Raw genomic sequence first — 20,044 nt, 5'->3', positions numbered from 1 at the left:
ATTTACAACGCCGGTCTACAGCCAGTAATGGCTAGCTTGCATGAATCCTACAGCTACACTCTAAGAAAAAAAAAAGGAGTAAAACGGGGAGTAATTGCAGCTTCTGCTCCCCTGGACTGCAACTGCTCCCCATTTTAGTCCCCTAGCCCGACATTTAGTCCCGACATTTACTCCCCAGGACTGCAGATTGTCACTGAACTTCGCGAATGGTATCCTGAATGCAACAGTCTACGTAAACATGTACCCTCGGTCAATTTGAACGGCATAAGGCTGTATAACTCAGCCAACGTAGAAAATTTTCCAGCCACACAGAGTAAGAAACGGTTAGCGCATCTTTCTTCGCAAATTGTGCCCTGTGTATGGCGCAAGATTTTATGTCACTCGTTATATCACGGTTGACGCTTTGCTTCAAAGTATTTTCATGCATGCACACGAATCATGTACCTGGGACTCTTAGAACAGCGCGTGAAATGCAGTCTCCACTCTGTGACATTCATTTACTCCCGAAAGCGACTATTTATTGTGGCAATGCATTTAGTCCCGAAAAGGAGTAAAAGTACTCCTTTTTTTCTTAGAGTGTATAGGACAGACGTGTAAATCTAAAATGTAAGGCTAAAGATGGTAGGTTCTTCTCTGCTCGTTTAGTTTGTTTTCCATGTGCACTTCCAGTGCGTATTCCATTCGGTACACCTCCACAATATAAAGACTACGAGAAAATGCAGCTGAGGCAGCAACCTGCCCCAGCCCGTTTGACAAGTACAACTTACTGGGGCGTATATTGTCACACTTGACGACCTCTGCGCAAATGTTTTTTTTTATATACTGTTTTTGAAAGTCAGCTTTAGTTTAATATGTGCGTTGCGTAGCCAAAAGATCGCACTAAAATCCAGCGTTGGTTTCATCAGCAGGACGAACGTACATTCGTCACAGCAAAATCAAAAGTAAAAACTGTGACAACTCTCCTCGGTCTCCCCTACTCTTTTATACAGGGTGTTGAAACTTAAGCTTTCACTAGCACTTTATAAATAGGCGAACAAAAGAAAACTGGTGCTATTTTTTTCTGTCCCTCGAGTAAGAAACAGGTGCTACATAATTAGCAGCACCTGTTTCTTACTCAAGGAACAGACAAAATAGCACCAGTTTTCTTTTGTTCGCCTATTTATAAAGTGCTAGTGAAAGCTTAATTTTGAACACCCTGTATTAGTATGAGGTTTCGAAAAGGTCTAAAAATAGGACAGTGCAAGGTATCAGTTAGGTGTCATACCGAAATTGGATAAGAGCAGCAGTTTGCGACTGGTATCCCATGAATCATGTGCCAGTAAAGTCATCATCGTTGCAAACGAACAGAGGGCAACACAGGGCAGAGAGAAGTAGCTTGAAAAAAAGTTCACGTACGCATGTATACACGTAATGAAGTAATGAAACGTGAGAACGGAGGATGTCCCGAATTTGAGAGCATTTCTCTAAGCCTGTTCTCGGAGGCAACATGAACGCATCGCCCTGCACAGAATGCATGTTACTTACAGGAGTGCAAATATCCATCGTAAGCGAATCGGAACTTGGCCCTTTCAAATTTACGCAGCGGTATCAGAATGACCCAGTTGCACAGACTGATGACCGTGCGCTGGGTAGACGCTGGCAACATCTTTTCTCCCAGCTTCGTTGGAATTTCCCCGTTTTTTTTGTTTTTTTTTTCCTGCCCATTTCGTGCTCTTCCCGCATAATGGAAGATAGCGAAGGTGGTTTTGCGTACGCGAAAAATGGCGCTGTCACTTTGCTCTTCGCAGCAACGCTGTTTTGAAACAAGAGGTGTCTTTTCGAAACCGTTTTTCTTCCGGAGCCTCCGAAAGATAGAATCTATGCCAGCAAGGAAGGAGAAAATTGTCGTTGTTCTACAGGAAAGTTACGCTGTTCTATGAAGAGACCAAAGAAGAACGTAGACGCAGTACCACTTACCGTGTATTCACTCGAGCGACATCCCCATGGAATATTCTAGTGGAAGAAAAAGCGTAAACACTGCTCACACAGCCGAAGTTCCGTCCCGTGTTATGTTGAGCATTCACACGGCGCGGAATATTGGGAGTGGCGTACAGCGCATTTAGCAGACGGCATTTAGCAGACGACACTTAGCAGACGACACTTAGCAGACGACACTTAGCAGACGACACTTAGCAGACGACCCCGTCAGCGTGTTTTCCTGCCGTCTGCTACGGAATATCTTGTGGCTGTGTAGCAGGATATTCCACACGGTTAGCAGTGTACGTGAAGACACAACGTTGAGCGCTCGCGCTCACCTGACAGCAGAAAGCTATGACGCTTTTCGCATCTTCCGCTTCTGGAGGAATGTCGCTCGTGTGAATACACGGTTAGTGTGATACGCTACGTGGTGGCACATGATACGGTTGAAAGATAAAGTTTTTTTGGAAAGTAAGATACAAGAGTAACCCGTTAAACCTCATTCCGGGGGGGGGGGGGGATATGTTTATTTTAAAAAAAAGAAAGGAAAGGTTAGCCAGGCAAAGATCCGGCTTGCTATTCCAAAGACTCCTTCCTGCTGTCCTCTCTCCATCTGTCCACGTCTGTACGCCGCTCATAGTCACAGTTGCTTCGCGGTACTAACACAGAAACAAACAAAAAGCTATTCCAAAGGAAAAAGCAAAACAAAAGAAAAGGAAAGAAGAAAACGAAAAAAAAAAGAAAAAAATACAGAAAGAAATGATATTCAAGATAGGATACGATATTTCTTTCGGATATTGAAGATATCCAAGCCGAAGCTCACGTGACCGCACTATAGAGGACATGTTTCTGCTACTCAAACTTTGCCCGCAGGAGCATTTGGACAGCGATTTCCATCCTATTCATTGCTCTTGTATTCATTCTACACAGTTATTCATTACATTACCAGACCGTGGACTTGCGTGTTTTGCACGTCGTTTTTTTTTTTCCCCATCCTTTTCTGGGTATGCCCAGCTTCCAACAGAACAAGTTTGCATGTCCGGCGCAATATAAATTCAATAATACCACATTTGAGATGTATAAAAGTGCATGTTTTGTAGGTTAGCGCATGTTTGGATTGATGTTGCATGTTTTTGTATAAATACGTATACTTCGACTCTCAAGATGTGCGAACAGACAAAAACAACAACAAGAATAATAACAAAAAAAAAAAATAATGATAAAAGTCTGCTAGCATGGCAGTGCACCTGAGGCTCAGAATATTTCGACTGGGAGACGTATATGCGGAAAGAGGACAGCGACGACAGAGGGAGACAGTGTTAGTGCAGGTCCTGGCTTAGCTTCTATGCAAATCGCGCCGCATTTGTCTTGGAAGTGGCCGCAGGAAACCTGATCTACCCTTCCTGAAATTGGATGGCACGCCTCAGCGAGATTGGAGTGCTGACCGAGACCTGTGCCTCAGAAATGGCATGCGTATATGCTGGATGCACTGGGATACAAATGTAAATGCGATATACCTGAGGTAAAAAATTTCCAAAGCTAGTATACTTTAGAAGTGGTGACCATTGACGAAGCCTAGAAGACAGATGGCGAGGTTGTCTTCTGGGAGGGTTGCGACAGAGCACCAGTGATGGCTGGTAGTTAACTACCTGATTGTAGTTAAAAAGTAGTTATCAATTACCTGCAGAAATGTAGTGGTAACTACTAGTTAAACTACTATTTCGAGTAGTTAACTACAGTAGTTAGGTTACTGCTGGCGCCAACTACTTCCGATTTTGCCGCAAGCTTTACGGAACGACTGTGCTTCCGACTTTTACCTTGTGTTGCTTGTTTGATGAGAACGGAGGTGCAGAGCACTTGTGCCGCGCATGTGTACTAAAGCTTCACTTTTATCACTGCTTGTGATTCATATTTAGGTGTCCAAGAACACTTTAGAATGGGATTGGTGTTGATGGACAACGCTAAGTAGTTATAGATGTAGTTAAAATGCATTGCAGTAGTTAAAGAAGTAGTCTTAACTACCTCTCCTGAAAAGTAGTTGAACTACTAGTTAAACTACTCCATCGCGAAGTAGTTAGTAGTTATAGTTAAACTACAGCAGAAGTAGTTAGTGGCCATCACTGCAGAGCACAGAGGATTCCCAGTTCTTCAATTCAGCTACCTCTCTAATTCTACGTGCATGTTCCATGTACCATTGAGTTCCAGCTGCACAATTGTCACTTTCCATTACCTAGTTATTTCCGTTTAGCGCAGAGGAACTAGTAGCCCGAGGAAAGCTCGTAGTTGCACTGAAAGAAACGTGTTTTAAAGTTGATGCTGCATATTTCACTGCATGTTTTTTTATTTATTTCGTGTTGCATGTTTGCATGCATGTTTCATAGATTTTTAGTACATAAAAATCCGCGGTCTGTTCATTACAGCTAGTCAGCAGACCTTAGTTGCGTATATAGCGTTTGAGTGCGTGACACCAGAAAGTCACGTATAGAACGGGACGCTTCCGCTATAGCGGTGGGATGAAACACCATAACGTTCTACGCGGTTTTCTAATGTCACCCACTCAAACGTGATTCACGCATGACGTACTAACGAACCGCAACAACGGCGAAACAGCTGTCCAGGTGGTGCCGCGGAGACGTCTAAGTAACGAACAGTACTTTTGGATGTTTGTAATTCCTGAAGCTTCGATTAAGAGGCAAAGTCGAAATCTTACATGTTGTGGAGACGCAGAAAGATACCTCGAAATATGAACAAATAAAAAGAAAATTCATCACGAATTATGACAAAACATATTTGTCCTCAATGTGTATTATCTCACGCCTTTTTGGCAACACCTCATTAGTATACAATGCCAGCGTTGTCTCCAAGAAATACCTTACACACGAAACGGAGATTGTTATGATATCTCAAGAGCAGTACTCCAGCAGAAATAAATCAAACATAAATCAAAGATAACTTCACCAATAGCAACAAAGATCGAGTAAAATGCAAGACTGTTCAAAATAATGTACTACTTTCTGGTAGCTGCTAGGTAGAAAGTAAGACGTGTTACTGTAGAAAGTAATGCACTACCTTCCAGCCAGAATGATACAAAGGCACCTTGTGTTCCGGCCTGCTCCACAAGTAGCTCCCGAACAAGTATTCCTCTGAGGGTTCCGAGGTCAAGTTCAACAATTCACGCTCACTGCATATCCACCAAAATCAGGCAACACGCTCACATGACCCTGTAACGATCACGACAAAGGCAACTGAGGAAAACTGACGGCAAACTATTCTACAATTACAGGGCCATCATGCACCTCACATACGGCGGAGGATATCAATGCATTTGTGCTGACTCGATCATGTGATGCGCACAGCTTTGGCTGTGTTTAGTCAAGGGGAATGCCGGGATGTGTACTCCCGCGGAATAAATATTAGCATCGGAAGGAAGAGAATCAATGTAGTGTAGAAATCACTTGTTCGCTGTTAGGTTTTGTCATGGCAGGTCAGCAAAGTAATGCCGTTGATAAGGGAAGGCCGCACGCTTGCTTCCTCCAGGTAAGTCGATCGATAAAACAAGATAAATCTCGTTAAGAAACTTTGAACCAACATATCGTATTCATAGGGTACGACTTTCTCGAATGAATTTTGACACTCCAAAATTACGGGGATAAAAAATGGCTGATATTTTTTTAAATATGTGATACGGGGTGAAATCTGAGTGCTATTTATGCTTTCCGTTGTTATCCGTTTGAAGTCGAAGGCAGCTCTCGGACGACACTGAACTCATTTTCTTAGTCTTCTTCTTCCTCCTCCCACTTTCTGGCTCATTACCATTTGCCGTCGTGATCTTGTCGAGACTTTGCCCACCAACTTCGGCAAGTGATCGAGCGAGCGAGCGAACGAACGAACGAACGAACGAACGAGCGCGCGCGCACACACACAGATACCACCTGCCTGCCTGCCGCAGTGCTTGGTTCATGGGCATTAATTATCCCTTCTTGTTTGTTTTGTTTGCTGATATCTCGGCTCACGGCACCACAGACGAGGACGTGTCTACGCAGCCTGTCTACCGCATTCGAACCCACAACCTCGAGATCAGCGTGCTAGTCAGCTTAAACGTACCAACTTTTCCCTGTGTACATACTCGTCCTCATCCACTACAATTGTGCAGCGTCATTAAAGTTCCTGGCAATAAGGGATGGTGAAAAGGTAAGCTACGGAGGCCGTGAACCAGCGTATAGCCATGCGACATTTCGTGCCAGAAGCAGATAAGTCGGTATAGGACATGCATTTCAAAAGCTGTCATAGTTTTGTTAAACCGATTTCAACCGATGTGGTTGTATGTACCGAGACACAATGGCAAGAAATTCGGAAGAAACAGAAAGGGACGACAGCAAATTATATTGTGCTTCAGTCCGTTTCGTAATGTCACCAGGTTACCATCCGAACACTACAGAAGGAGAGATTATCTAAGAAACATGGTTGTCTAAGCTTGAAACTTTCACACACCCCATATTATCGAGCGCGCGAAGGTAGGAATTCGTTTCGCGATGCCTTCGATAAAATAGTTTCCGAGCTTCACACCAATGCTCCGTAGATCAGTTGTACCGCTCTTTTTGCTCGTACCCCCAGAGCCTCTACAGCAGTGAACATAGCAGGAGCAGGCAAGCTAGCTGGTGTTGAATTGATATTAACATTGCCTTGATTTGAGGGGAAAAACACAGGACGAGATGAACAGATAGACTCACGAACCAGCAATGAAGCTTTATGTATTGTATTAAAGCTTCATTGCTGGTTCGTGAGTCTATCTGTTCATCTCGTCCTGTGTTCGTCCTGTGTTTTTCCCCTCAAACTTAAGGCAATGTTAATATCATCTCCTACGGCAGCTTCTGAATTCATAACGGGTTTTCGTTTAATAACACGAAAGGGTTCGTTCGATCACCCCTTGTGTGTTCCCTACAACTTTCTTCCAATCTGTAATAGATGCCATGACGTGCAGGACGGGAACCGCCCCACAGCTGCCATAAGTGAGCGTCGGCAACCGATGGCGTCGACTCCCGGACAGAGTCGGCACGCGACGTCGCGCGTCGTTGGATGTCGTGCGACAAAATATCACGCACTCGCTCGTATGTGCCTGTGGTGAGTCCTAATACTCAGAAAACTCTATAATCCGTAAGGCAACAGCGACGGTGGCTATGCAGCTAAAAGACGGTGCATGCGAGCGCATTAATTGATGTAGTTCGTATGCAAACAGGAACTTGATGGTTCGCTTAATTCCCCCGCCTTAGTGTGAAATTCCAAAAAGGCTCGTATCAGCTGGGAAGTATAAGAAGGCTGGTGTTTTCAATTCAGACAAAATGGCATAAATGCAGGCAAGCTGGTGGACCATGATAACGAAAAGAAAGTTAGGTAGCAAGCGAGCTGGTGGTGACGATCCATGACTGGAAAACCCATCTCCATTTTAAAACCCACCAACCAACTTGAAAACCCGAGACGAGGTAGGGACGATAACAGACAAAGACAAACACGGTCTCAATTGAGACCGTTCAAACTTGAGACCGTGTTTGTGTTTGTCTGTTATCGTCCCTAAATCGTCTCGGGTTTTCAAGTCATGGTGGACCATATCTATGACTGGGGAAGCCTGAGCTTGTTCAGCTGTCGGTGTCGTGCCCTTTTATGTGGCCAAGCTCAGGCTTCCCCAATCATGCTTTAAATTCACATGTTTAACATGACGCAGGACTTTCATTTCAACGCGCGTACAAAACAGTCCGCACATATATAGGAGAAGCCAAGACGTGTCTTCGCTGTCTAGCATTTTAAAGAAAGTACTCGCTTCTAAAAAAAATGTCACACTTCGAGATGAACACAAAATACGCTAAGCACATATGACTGAGCTTACCGTGTAGCATAAGACTCCGACGTTCCGTCGACTGCCGACGGTAATGCGTGTACAGACTCAGAAAATATGAGATCATCGAAGATGAGACAACGGAGACAATCCTCGTCCAGACAGAGAAAGAAATTGTGATGTCCAAAGTGCGATGGAGCACCGGAAGGCGAAGACAACGTTTGATGAGTGCGGCATTCTGGCCGCCAGGGGAAGGGAATAGGAGACTCGTAGCCGTTATCTTTAGCAACATCGCGTGCTAGTCGATGTGAGATTGGAAGTCTGGCTCTCTAGGGTTTTGCTAGTGCATTGTTCGCGGGCATGTCTCCCTCCCTCCCATCCATCCTTCTGTTTGCCTGCGGGATCACGGAATTGTTCGGACGCGGCAGTTGGAAAGCTGAAACCGTTCTATGCATAAATAATGCCCATAGTAACAGGTGTGATTAGAATAATTCTAGATGGAGCGCGTGTCACTGTTTGACAAATATATTAATACTATTTGATTGACATATGGCAACCTCCGAAAAGGCCAGACAGCGGCTTGAATCGAACCAGGCACCTCTTGATTGCTGGTTCATGTTCTTAGGCGCCTTGAGGCTTGTGTTGCGTTCCAGCCTCAGAACCGTTAGTTTCCATCGTAACTATTATCATACAATGAGAGAGAGAAAAAACAAACAAACAAAAACCCCCCGCTAAATTAAAGAAAAAGAACCCGATTAGGACTGCTAGGTATCTTACATTTTAAAAGTAACATACTACACTTACAGCGCTGACAAAATGATATACATGCTGTTATGATTCAAAGTTGTCCCGTAAGTTGCCACCAGGAGAGTATAGATTATGAGGATTATAATAGCTCATGCACTGTGTAGTTTGATACAAAAAGGAAGGGGGGAAATAGTTATGTTTATTATATAAAAAATAGGAGGCAAATGTTAGCTTGCGCTACGGCGGCTTGCTATTCCCAGGAAAGAAAGGGAAGAAAAAGAAAGACAAATAAACAAGCAAAAAGAAAGGAACAAACGGACAAAGTCATCGCTGGCAGAAATCGCAAAAAAAAACAAAAAAACGTAAAAGAAAAATCTTGCGTACTTACTGTTGCAAGCTATTTAAATTACAAAATTGGTGTAAAACTATGAGGAGCAACTCTCGTATTTACTCCCTTTCTTTTAATCTTACGCTTGCAGGGGTGTTACCACATTTGCAGTTATATCTCACCCCGGCGCGATCAGCGGGAGGTACGAACTCAAGCGAGCATCTTCAACGAGTATCTTAAACGAGCAGGTTGCATACGAAAGACTGATGAATATCTTAGCAAACGCTACCGATTCTACGGAGCCATATTGGCTGGCTAAAACGAGATTTTCCGGACCGAAAGCCTTGCTGGTATTTTTTTCCCCTTCTCCTCACTGAGAAAGGAAAGAAAATACGCAGCTGATAGCTGACTGCAGAGCCTCAAATGCCACCCAAGTTACCCATCACACGCAAATGCTTTTGACCTATGTGACGCTTAAGGAGAGAGATGAAAAAGGTAGCAGATAACATATGTTCTGTCACTTCTTTGAAAGGGTGTAGAGATATTAACAAGCGAGCCTTGCAGCATGCAGATCTGGATAAATAGCTTTCTAATTTGCTACGGTCGGTGGGAGGGATCAAACACGGATTGATGATGATGATGATGATTGGAGTTTTGATGGCGCATCAACAGCACAGGTCATAATGCTATCGATGCGCCATTAAAAGCGGATTAGGCGTAACAAATGGTACTGCGATGTAGCGATTGGCTTCCGTGTTATCGGTCACACTTCGATATGACTGATAACGTAACTGGACTTCTTTATCATCACCTAGGGTTTATGAAGATGAGGATAGTTTTTTTTTTGTTTTTTTTAGACAAATAATAAAGAGCGATCAGTTTGACTCCAGTTGGGTTTCTCCAAAATGCATTAATTCATCTTTTTCCTTCCCTAATCATACTTATCATCATCAGTCGAACACTCAAAATTACCCGACATACCTCTGCCTCGTAATGTTTGTACGTGAGGTTACAGGTGACAAATTATCCTTTTATTCTATGGAAAGCTCAAGAGAAACTTGGGTACGTTCGGATTCGTAGAGAACAGTAATCAAACTGCTCCCTCCGAGGTACGGCAGTGGGTCTCCCCCCTTTTTTTTTCTCTTCTATTCATAACCATCACCATCAGCTCAGTAGGTAAGTTGAATCATTCACAAGTACGAGCAATCACAGTGCACAGATTCAGTTCAGCTGTCGATACAGTTCCTCCGGCGTTAACGTGCAAAGTCCAACGCCTATAGCCCGACATGTCAGTTCTATGGCATTGAAATTCCTCTTCGTATGACATTCAGCGACCTCTATTGTGACACGTACACGAAAAAAAAAAAAGTAAATAATAAAGAACGAAAGCGTAGAACGAAAGCGTAGCACGTAAGGGTGAGACCAGCGGCATTGAAATTCCTATCCGAACGACAAGGGCGACCTTCGCCGACAATCTTATAATCGAATTCAATTAATTTGGAAGTTAATTATTTGTAACTCCACTACTTAAACAACAACTTAAAATGGTTTCCTCCATACGGAGTCTATCATCTCCTAAATTTTGAACCAACTGGGTCAGTTTGAAAACTTGTCAGTTTCTGACGAGGCATATGTTCAAACTGTACTGTAAACGTAAATCCAAATCTGATTCCCAGTTGCTCCTGTTTTTTCCCCTAACCTCAGGAGGGACAAGTTATCATTGGCTCGTGTCAGAAGACAACGAGAAAAACGTGCAGTATTACAAGTATTATGCCATCATTCAATTTCTCCCTGGTTTTGTTTTAAATAATCAATCAATAAATCATGCCATCACTATTCCTCAGATATTGTCTCCCTGAGTGCACAGTCATGGGATATTCTTACATGCATGAGTGAAACGTGAATAGAGACTGCGCAAACGCTGTGTAACAATTTCGACTATTGTATGTTTCTCCCCCCCCCCCCATTTTGAACTCTTTTCCTTTCTTACTTTCTTCTTTCTTTCTTTCTTTTTGTGTAAGTGTATGCACGAACTCGTGTATTTCAATGGCGATTTCAGTCACACTGCAATCTAAATCATAAATGCTGTTCAGCAACGACAGAAAGAAAATCGCAGAAAAATCCTTGCTAAAAAGCTACAAACACAGCAGTCACGTACTTTCATTTTATCTATATAACTTATTATACTGTATTATTATTTAGTTGTATTATTATTATTATTATTATTATTAGCTGTACTGTTGTATTATTATTATATGTATTTTTTTATTAATTTATATACTTATTTATTATATATCTATATTAACTTCTCACCCACCCGATCTCTTTTTCTTTTTAAAAACACTAAAATTAAAAGGCGATATGCGTGGAAATTATTTACGCAAGCATAGCGAGGTTCACGCCGCGTTATTGTGCATCTTCTTTTGCACTGAAACTACATTGATCTCCGATTTTAAGCTCGCAATACTATTATTAGTAATAGCATTTGCAAGTTAGAGCTCAAGTATCACATACGGAAGTCCACGCGACATATGCTGTTTACTGAATGTGCGGTATCCGCGCGGTGATCTATAACTCAATCGTTTCTCTTCAAATACTATTCCCATTATTAGGAAAGCTTCATTATTATTCCCATTAGGCACGATGGAATGCTTGCGCGATGCAGAGTATAGCCTCAACTGTTCCACCACAACAGCTCACCGTTTTGAGTACCACCGCAATATATCGAAAAGAAGGTACGCACAAAATACGTACTACCCCTTGCCAAGCACGCTACACATTTACCCCAAGTGAGCGAGCTGGGCTTACCTTGTCCAGTTTACAAGACAGCCGCTTCACATGCAAATGACACAATTTCCAACACGAGGTGCGCACTATGGAATCCAAGTATCGCGGACTGAACACGAAAGCAGCTGGAGCCGGGAGGGAGCAACGCTTCGATGCGGTGGAACTTACTTTGCGGTATTCCTCGTGGATAGCTTCGAGGTCGTCTTGCTTAATCTCGTCCTTCTCATTTTCCTGAAACGAAAAGAAACGCGTTACCTCAAATGGCGCTACCTAGCGGGGGAGCAACGCTCAATAGCGCTGCGTAAAAGCGGTCCCACGCCAGTCTCATCACACACCTACGCAGTGGCCCATGCACAGGCTACTGTCCGTAGAGATTGATAACGTCTGCTAGCAAATACTACTGTAATCTGGCTCGATACAGCTGATCCGTACAGGCCGGGGAGTTAGCGAAATTATGTGTAAAGAAACTAATTTGGATTCAATTCATTGGTACGTGTGTATCATCAAATGTTGATGTGATACTCATATAGTCGATGTTGAGCTGATCCACACCAAGGTAGTTTATAATATGAATTCACGAAAACATTCACTTGATCAGGATCAACGACACTTAGCGGTGTTGAGGGAGGCGCTGCTATCAGTGGTATGGGCAAGAGATATCGACAGAGTTGGGGGTCCGTTGACAAACGCATTACAATCGTATTATGGTTCATTAGGGAATGAAACACTTATATTCTTTCCCAGTGATATCTCGGTCTGGAAAAATTGCGCGTGACGGTCATTGCTGTATAATTTCTGTCCGTAATTTTCTAGCGAACACACTTAATGATACATGAACGTTTGCAGAGCATCGCTCAGAATTCTCTCTTTCTTTCTTTTTGCTTCCAGTGCCTACGTACTGGAATTTAACTTTATTTCTAGATAAATGAACAACAACACAACAAATGATCATCAAAGTTCACATGAACAGTACGTATGCCTTCACAGAGCGATATACACAGGATTAAACTGTCTGTTACAAAATACAAAGTGAGAGAGAGAGAAAAAAAGAAAACTCAATAGCTTTCACAAAGTGAAAAGTAATTGTTAGAAACTGTTTCAGAGAAACGGCATAATTCGTCCGACGAAGACGTCACGCGACACTTTCTTTTTCTTCTTTTTTAAACCTTTCGAACCAGAGTCAGGCGTCAGGTTCGAATCCCTGCGGAGGAGCAAAGATAATTTTCCTCCTTTTCGTTCTCTCAATTCATGTGTCGTGGTGTTCTCCGAAGTTCTCCATGAACTTTTTTTAGATTACCTGATGCTAATAATAGCACAGTGGTTGGTCTGCGAATTAATTTGGTCCACCCGAGGATTCTTTAACGCGCGCAGAAATCTCAGCTCAACCAGAACTTATTTAAATGTCCCTCGCGGAAGGCGACGTGACTAGGCAACTTTACACGCTCGCCAAGTTGCTGGCGTATCCCCGGCAGGAAGCGAACCCGAGACCTCTTAGATTAGCGTGAGTGTGTCTAAGAAGAAAATGTAATAACAGAACTTGTTTGTAATATGTTACCTTCATGTCGACGCTGAGACGTAGCTCTTCTGCCCACCACTGGTAGGGGTCTCCCAAACAGCTGAGCCTGCTGAGAAAGTCCCTGAATTCGCGAGTGCGCAGATCGCTCGGGCACAGGCTCGCCCACTCCTGCAACAGCCGCAGGATAGTCAGGTGCACGCAGGGTACATCCGATGACGATGAACTGTGAGCCACTGCGATCGGTTCACCGGCTGAAAAAGGCAGAGAGACCACCTTGAGCCACACTGGCCCGGTCATACAAGTATAGAATCATCAGGAGAGCGTTACGGGTCTTGTAGGGGGGGGGGGGGGATATATTTATTAGACGAAAAGAAAAAAAAAACGGGGAAAGGTCAGCCAAACGGGACGTCGGCTTGCTACTCCAGAAATAAGAAATAATAATAAATAAATAAAAAGAAAAGATAAGAATTAAAGAAATAAAGAAATAGGAAGGAATAATAAAGAAATAAAGGAAGAAAATTAAGAAATAAGAAATAGAGAAAAAGAATTTGGAAATAACGAAAAACTAACAGATGATGAAAGAAGGATGAGGTAGATTAATGACAAAGGTGACAAAAAAAAAGATGACTAACAAACGGTGAAGGAATGATGAGATGAATCACAGAAGAAGAATGAGATTTCACGACTGAGTTCACAGGCTGTTCATCAGACCTGAGTCTCTCAAGAAAGTCAGAACTGCTTTGGTCACAGACCGCTGTAGGGGATTATGAACCTTTCATAGCCATCATCGTTGAGGTTTACACTATTTCTCAATCGCTTTTCAATCAATCTTTTTTTAGGGTTTCCAACTCTATCTTTTTTTTTTTATACCAGACGCATAATTTCTCGCTTAATGGGCGTGGAAGGGGAAAAATATTTCGGTTGGCGAAGAAATTCGGACGACAAGCCCTGGGATGAGAGCGTTCAGTCTCGAGGGCCAGAAAAGCTTCTTTCCTCGGCCGCCAGACTGTAACGTCGCGTCATCAGCCCAATAGTGGAGCGTGCGCCTTCTTTTCTCATTCTTTCCTTTTGTGGTTGTATTTGACGCCGCCCGTGCCTCGTGTGACGCAGAGCAGTCGACCGGTCGCCTTGCTCCCCCGCTGTAGCAGACGATTCTCGGCAGCCAATAAAATTGCTCGGATGATCTGACGTCACAACATGCTAGAAGGAGATGGGAGAGTTTGCCGACGCTGCCGTGGCATACCAGCACTGGACAGCTATTTCGGCCTTATTGGATCATTGTCAGCAGTGCGTAGGTATGCAACGTTTGAGTGGGTGGCATTCAGAGGGTCACGTAGAATGTGATGTTCTCCCGTGAGGGTGAGAGCCCCACCAACTGAAAGCCCCAGTGCAGGGGCTCTCACTCTGACGGTAGGACATCACGTTCTACGAAACCTTCTGACGCCACCCACGCAAACGTAATCGTAGTAAGTGCGACTCTCAAAATTTTTAGTTTTGCTCTTGTATACTGTCCCAACCACAATTACATATCATGCTTGCTACACTTAAGCAGTAAGTTGACAAGTAAATTAAAAAAAAAAGTATGGAGAAATTGAATTCGGCACCCGACCAATTCTGCAACTCCAAAAACAAAACAAATAACACATATAAAAAAATAGAAAGGAAAGAAAACCGTGTCGTAGCACACGTACCCACCAAAATGTAGTCTCGAGCAGTATAGCTGTTGGCCAGCATATTGATCGAGCCACTCGGGACTGGCCAGCGTATTCATTCGGGCTTGTTGGGGGTATACAGGATGTTTCTTTTTATCTGCAACAAATTTTCATAAAAAGGGGGAGTTGCCTTAGGACACTTTTACTTTTGTCATTGGATTGCTCGACGGCGCTCTTACTAGGAAACCGTATTTTTTTTCTCAGTTAGGGGACATAAACAAAATACAGAAACCGACAGTGTCGGTTTCTGTATTTTGTTTAGGTGATCTACAGGGACTTGGCTCCCCTCTTCGTATACGCTTCAGTTAGGGGACTAATTAACAAATATACTTTAATCAACTTTTTAATTATTGACGTTGGGGAGCACATTGCAATTGCGATATTAAAGCCTGACGTCCACATGATGTGCTCGAGGCACTGATGAAACACAAAAGTAATCACAGTGCGCGCTACGGACCTAAGTATTTGACCGCTGTCGTCTACTGCAAACCGCGAGTGGTCGGCAAAAGAGCGCCAGCGAAGTTGATATCTCCGTCCTCACTTAACGTCACAGAAAAACGTCACACGCGATGTAGGAAACCCTTATCGAGGTATATGTTTCACTATCTTTGTTTTGTATTCCTTTTTTTTTTTTTTTGCTTTTTCTTCCATCATGTGTTCGGAGTTGCTCGCCGTATCACTCGTCTCATTCTGCTGGGCACGGCTCTCACCCTTCCCCGGTACGATAAGCGCTGATATGTAGCGGTGATGCACAGAGCTCCCGCAAGCAAAAACTAAAATAAGAAGACAAAGATCGTGAAACATACCGCGAAAAGGGTTTGCCTGAATTACGTGTGACGTCTTTCTGCGACGTTAAGTGAGGGCGGAGATATCGACGTCGTTGTCGCTCCTTTGCCCGATTACTTGCTGTTCACAGCAGACGACGGAAGTAAAATACTTAGGTCTGTATAGCGCGCGCTGTGATTACTTTTGTGCTTCATCAGTGGTTCGAGCACATCATATGGAGATCAGGCTTTAATATCGCATTTGTAAAGTGCTCCCTAAAGCCAATAATTAAAAAGTTGATTAAAATATCTCTGTTAATTAGTTCCTTGATCCCCTTTTTATGAAAATTTGTTGCAGCTAAAAAGAAACACCCTGTATATCCATCACGAAGCACTGGGCACCAAAACGCAGGGCAAGGAAGCTTCAAGCTATACAGGCTTAATGAACAAATAGTATGGTACAACTACTTAGGTCTTTTCAAGCTACGTCAGAAACTGGCTCGCTACACACATGTCAGTGAATTAGCTAAAGCGTGAGTCTCAGTCCGGATATCTATCTATCAATTCCAATTTCTTTTTCTATAGTTGACCGAAGACTGGCTTATGCACAAGCCTTTCAGTTTTTCTATGTGATAGGCCTCTATTGGCGCCGAGAAGTTTGGGAGACGCCCCCTGGTGTTCGTTGAACGAACCGTGTCGTGGGGATGGTGGGGATGTCCCCGGGCAGTATTCGCATATTGCATTGCGTATCAAGGCATTGCACGTGTAAGAGGCTGTCCAGCGTTGATATATCCTGGTGATTCATGACGAAAACGACGTATGTGTTCCAAGTAAGTCGCATTTGCGTTCTAATATGATAGTTTTTACTGTAAGTAACAGAAACGAAACCGAAACGGGGATCCCCACCAAGAGGCGGCACAGTGGCGCCCCTAGTGAGGGTCTCGCCGCCAATAGCCGCGGTTACATCACTCCGTATCGTATCCAGTTATCGCAGATTACCCCCCATAAGAAGATTCTCCTTACACCAATCCCCGCCAGCGGATCGGTTGACATAGCCTCTGGAGGGAGAGGATTCGCTGCGATAACTGGACACGATTCGCTTCTGCCTTATCATGTAAACGCAGCTTATTATTTCCCTGGTTATCTGGTGTTTCGCTCTCCCTCTGGTGGTGGCTTGGTGAACATCCGGTCGACATCCGCCCCTGCAGGTTTGTACGGTGAAAAGCATCCCTCTGTCATGCGGGAAACAGTAGTGAGTTTTAGTATACCGTTGATAGGTTATCGTGCCTATCGGAACTAATCGCAGTGGTGCGTGACTCAGAATCTTATCCACTGATTGGTTCCGGTGGATATACGGTTCGACGCAAGCCACGTTATCAACGGTCTGCTAAAACTATCTAGTATGTGGGACGCACGGGACGCTGTCTCAGCACAAGATTACGTGAGCACAGAGCGACGTTGACTAGAACACCTTCAGGACATCTAGCCACCCACTGCAACAGGTGCGGGTGTCGACTGGATTTTCACCAAGCGACCACCATAGGGAGAACTAGGGAAATAATGGAGGCCTGTGACATAGAAAAGCTGAAAGGCACGTGCCTATGCCAGCCTTCGGTGCAACTATACAAAAAAGGAATTGGATTTGATAGGTTAATATCCGGGCTGACTCACGCCTTAGCTAATTCACTGGTATGTGTGTAGCGAGCCAATTTCTGACGTAGCTTGGAAATACATACCTAGCTGTACCAGACGATTTGTTCATTAAACCTGTAGGTGTTGCTAGTCAGAATGTGTGTGTGTGTGTGTGTGTCTTATGTCCTCTTTTCCTTGTTCTGTGTTTTGGCGTTCTGTGCTTCATGGCACTATAGTTTCTTTTCGAAGTTATAAGCTTCCATCGCTTCAGTCCAAACACATCCCTTCCCACGCTAAGAACTGTTCATCAGGAGCGCTGGAACTAATTTCAGTAACCACAAATACCATCTTCACGATAAGAAATTCGTTGAGAGCATGCAAACATGTGGGGAAAAATAGCACTACCACCCGACTAACTTAATTACAGTTACTTTAACAGTTACTTTCACAAAAAGTTGTAAGTATATAGTTACAGCTACAAGTGACTTTTCCGGAAAAGTAATCTGCTACTGCAACTAGTTACTGAAAGAGCAAATAGTTCCAGCTGCTAGTTACTCTATAGTTACCAGTAACTCAGGTTCCGCCCACGTTTGCTATAGATAAACTAAAGTCTTTCAACTATAATGTTTTTATGCCTGTTTTATTTTACCCTGTTGTGTGCGCCGTGAGTTTTTACCGCTTTTATAAAATATAATGTTTTTCTTTAAAATCGCTAAAAAAATCGTGTCAGGGTTACAACATACAAGCGACACTGACTCAAAACAGTGGTTCCAGTGTTCTGTGTCGGTGTCGTTTGTTTGTTGCAAAGTTTTTATTTGAAAGATGAACAACTGAACAGCCCAATTTTTAACCCTACTCGATCTATAATGTTTGTTGAAGCCTTTTGCTCCAAATGTTGCGTGAAATTTTCTGGATCGTAAGCGCAGTGTACGAAGGTCATTACCATCAACTGCAGGCATCGTACTTCGGCCTTTATTCAGCAATCTAGTTTTCGAAATTGTCGCTTAAGATGCATCTCATTCTGACACATCTGAATGCTATAGAATGCTATATAGACACTTACAATAAGGGTCGTTGTGCGACGCTCACGGTATGAATAGCGATTACACTTATAGTAAAACCATCATATATCCAATACCACAATACTTCGGAGTACTTCGGAGTCTAAAGCGCAGAGTTTCCTGCGTGAAAATGTTCGTCAGTCCTATCCGCAAATGCCCACGGTATTGAACAAATTGAAATTGAATTCCAGCCTCAGAACCGTTACTTTCCATCATGGTACACGGGGAGACCGATAATGAGAGTGCTACTTGGTCCTTGAAACAATCACTGGGCCATCACATCATCGTCCTATGTATAGGGGAAAGGGGGACACATTGCAACACGGGGTACACTGAAACCGTCAACCTTTCTGGTCCCCTTCTGGCGCAAGCCGCTCCACCTTTCGACGGTGGCATATATCGTTCCACACTTCTGCTCCATTCAGAACAGCGTCACGGTGCTGAGTAGAGCGGATCGCCGCCGAGGCAACAAAAAGTGGTTCCTGGCCTCAAAAGCACATTTTCTCTGACTACACTTATTGTCTGTATGCTCGAGAATGCTTGCACACGAAGCACGAAAGTTGGAACGTACTCGGAGGTCCTTCTTTCCCAAACTCTACTAACTTATGGCGTCTCCCTCGGCGGCAAAATGTCGTTTACCGGTGCCATGGGGCAAATTGCAACAAGTGCTTCAACTTGGAAACGGCTGTCTAAAATCAGCACTTCGTGGTTTATCTCATCTCAAATCTCCAGGTGTTGCGTGACTATTTCTTTCGAGTAGTATAAACACGTGCAGCACATGGTCCATCTTCAAATACAATACTGACACAACACTTTCAAGCGTAACGGAGGTAATATTTGACGGCGAAGTACTGATAGGCGATTTTAACTAATCGTGTCCCCCAACAGTACATCGCAGAGAAAAGCAAGACACAGCAAACATTGAGCAGAGCAAGGCCTATGACTTCCCCCCCCCCCCCCCCCAGGAATAAACGGCGCCCAAACACTGTTGTGGATGACTTCATGGAATATTACTGTCTGGTGTGACACGAGAAGTACGAACCGAACCAAGATTGGGTTCAGTGCAAGGCTTGAAAAGACTGGTCACATTGGGATTGTAGTAACAAAGACCTATTATACGTTTGCCATAACTGCACGGCAAATACCTGATGCCTGCCTTACGCAATACCCAATGTTTGAACATATACCCGTAGCCCGTTGCTACGTGCCCCAAGGTAGGGGCATATTGAAACACTCTGCCTCCTGTTGCATATTAATAGTTTTTGGTCATATTGTCACGAAACATTCGCGTCATTCTTATTCTATACCGCAGTTTCCAGAGGGCTCTGCAGTGCAGGTAGTGCACAGAAACGCTTACACCCCCAGGTACGTTTCGAATTAGGACGGTTTTCTAAAAAAACAATGTTTCAACTTGTCTCCCACTTCCACTGTGCATGTGGGCCAACTCGTCGTTGCAGCGTCTGACCATCGAAGCTCTTGCACATTTTCTTACAGGCACGGTACTGCGCTGTCGCTTTTCGGTCCATTTCGCTAGAAACTAGCAACCCACGAATGCATAGTTGCACAGGACGAACGGACGGTGCAGAGAACGACGTTAGAGATGTATGTATGCGGGTGTGATAGGAATGCGATGAACAACAACAACAACATCAACAACAAATACATGATGTTCGCATGAAAAGTTTCACCCCTGGAATTGCAGCATACTATC

At 43.7% G+C, this 20,044-nt stretch overlaps 1 protein-coding gene across 1 annotated transcript in view; it reads right to left on the bottom strand.

Annotated features, from left to right (window-relative positions):
• The window catches only part of LOC135383352 (uncharacterized), a 303,304-nt gene that overhangs the window by 92,060 nt on the left and 191,200 nt on the right, over nucleotides 1-20,044 (bottom strand). Inside the window, exons 15-16 of the mRNA XM_064613074.1 lie at nucleotides 13,204-13,415; nucleotides 11,817-11,879 (exon numbers count right to left, since the gene is read on the bottom strand). Of these exons, the coding sequence (XP_064469144.1) occupies nucleotides 11,817-11,879; nucleotides 13,204-13,415 (275 nt within the window). The remainder of the gene's footprint in view (nucleotides 1-11,816; nucleotides 11,880-13,203; nucleotides 13,416-20,044) is intronic.

This window comes from Ornithodoros turicata, chromosome 1 (genome assembly GCF_037126465.1).
Source record: "Ornithodoros turicata isolate Travis chromosome 1, ASM3712646v1, whole genome shotgun sequence".
NCBI classification, from domain to species: domain Eukaryota; kingdom Metazoa; phylum Arthropoda; class Arachnida; order Ixodida; family Argasidae; genus Ornithodoros; species Ornithodoros turicata.
The sequence above is the reverse complement of the archived record's forward strand: the minus strand, read 5'-3'. Positions and strand labels throughout refer to the sequence as shown.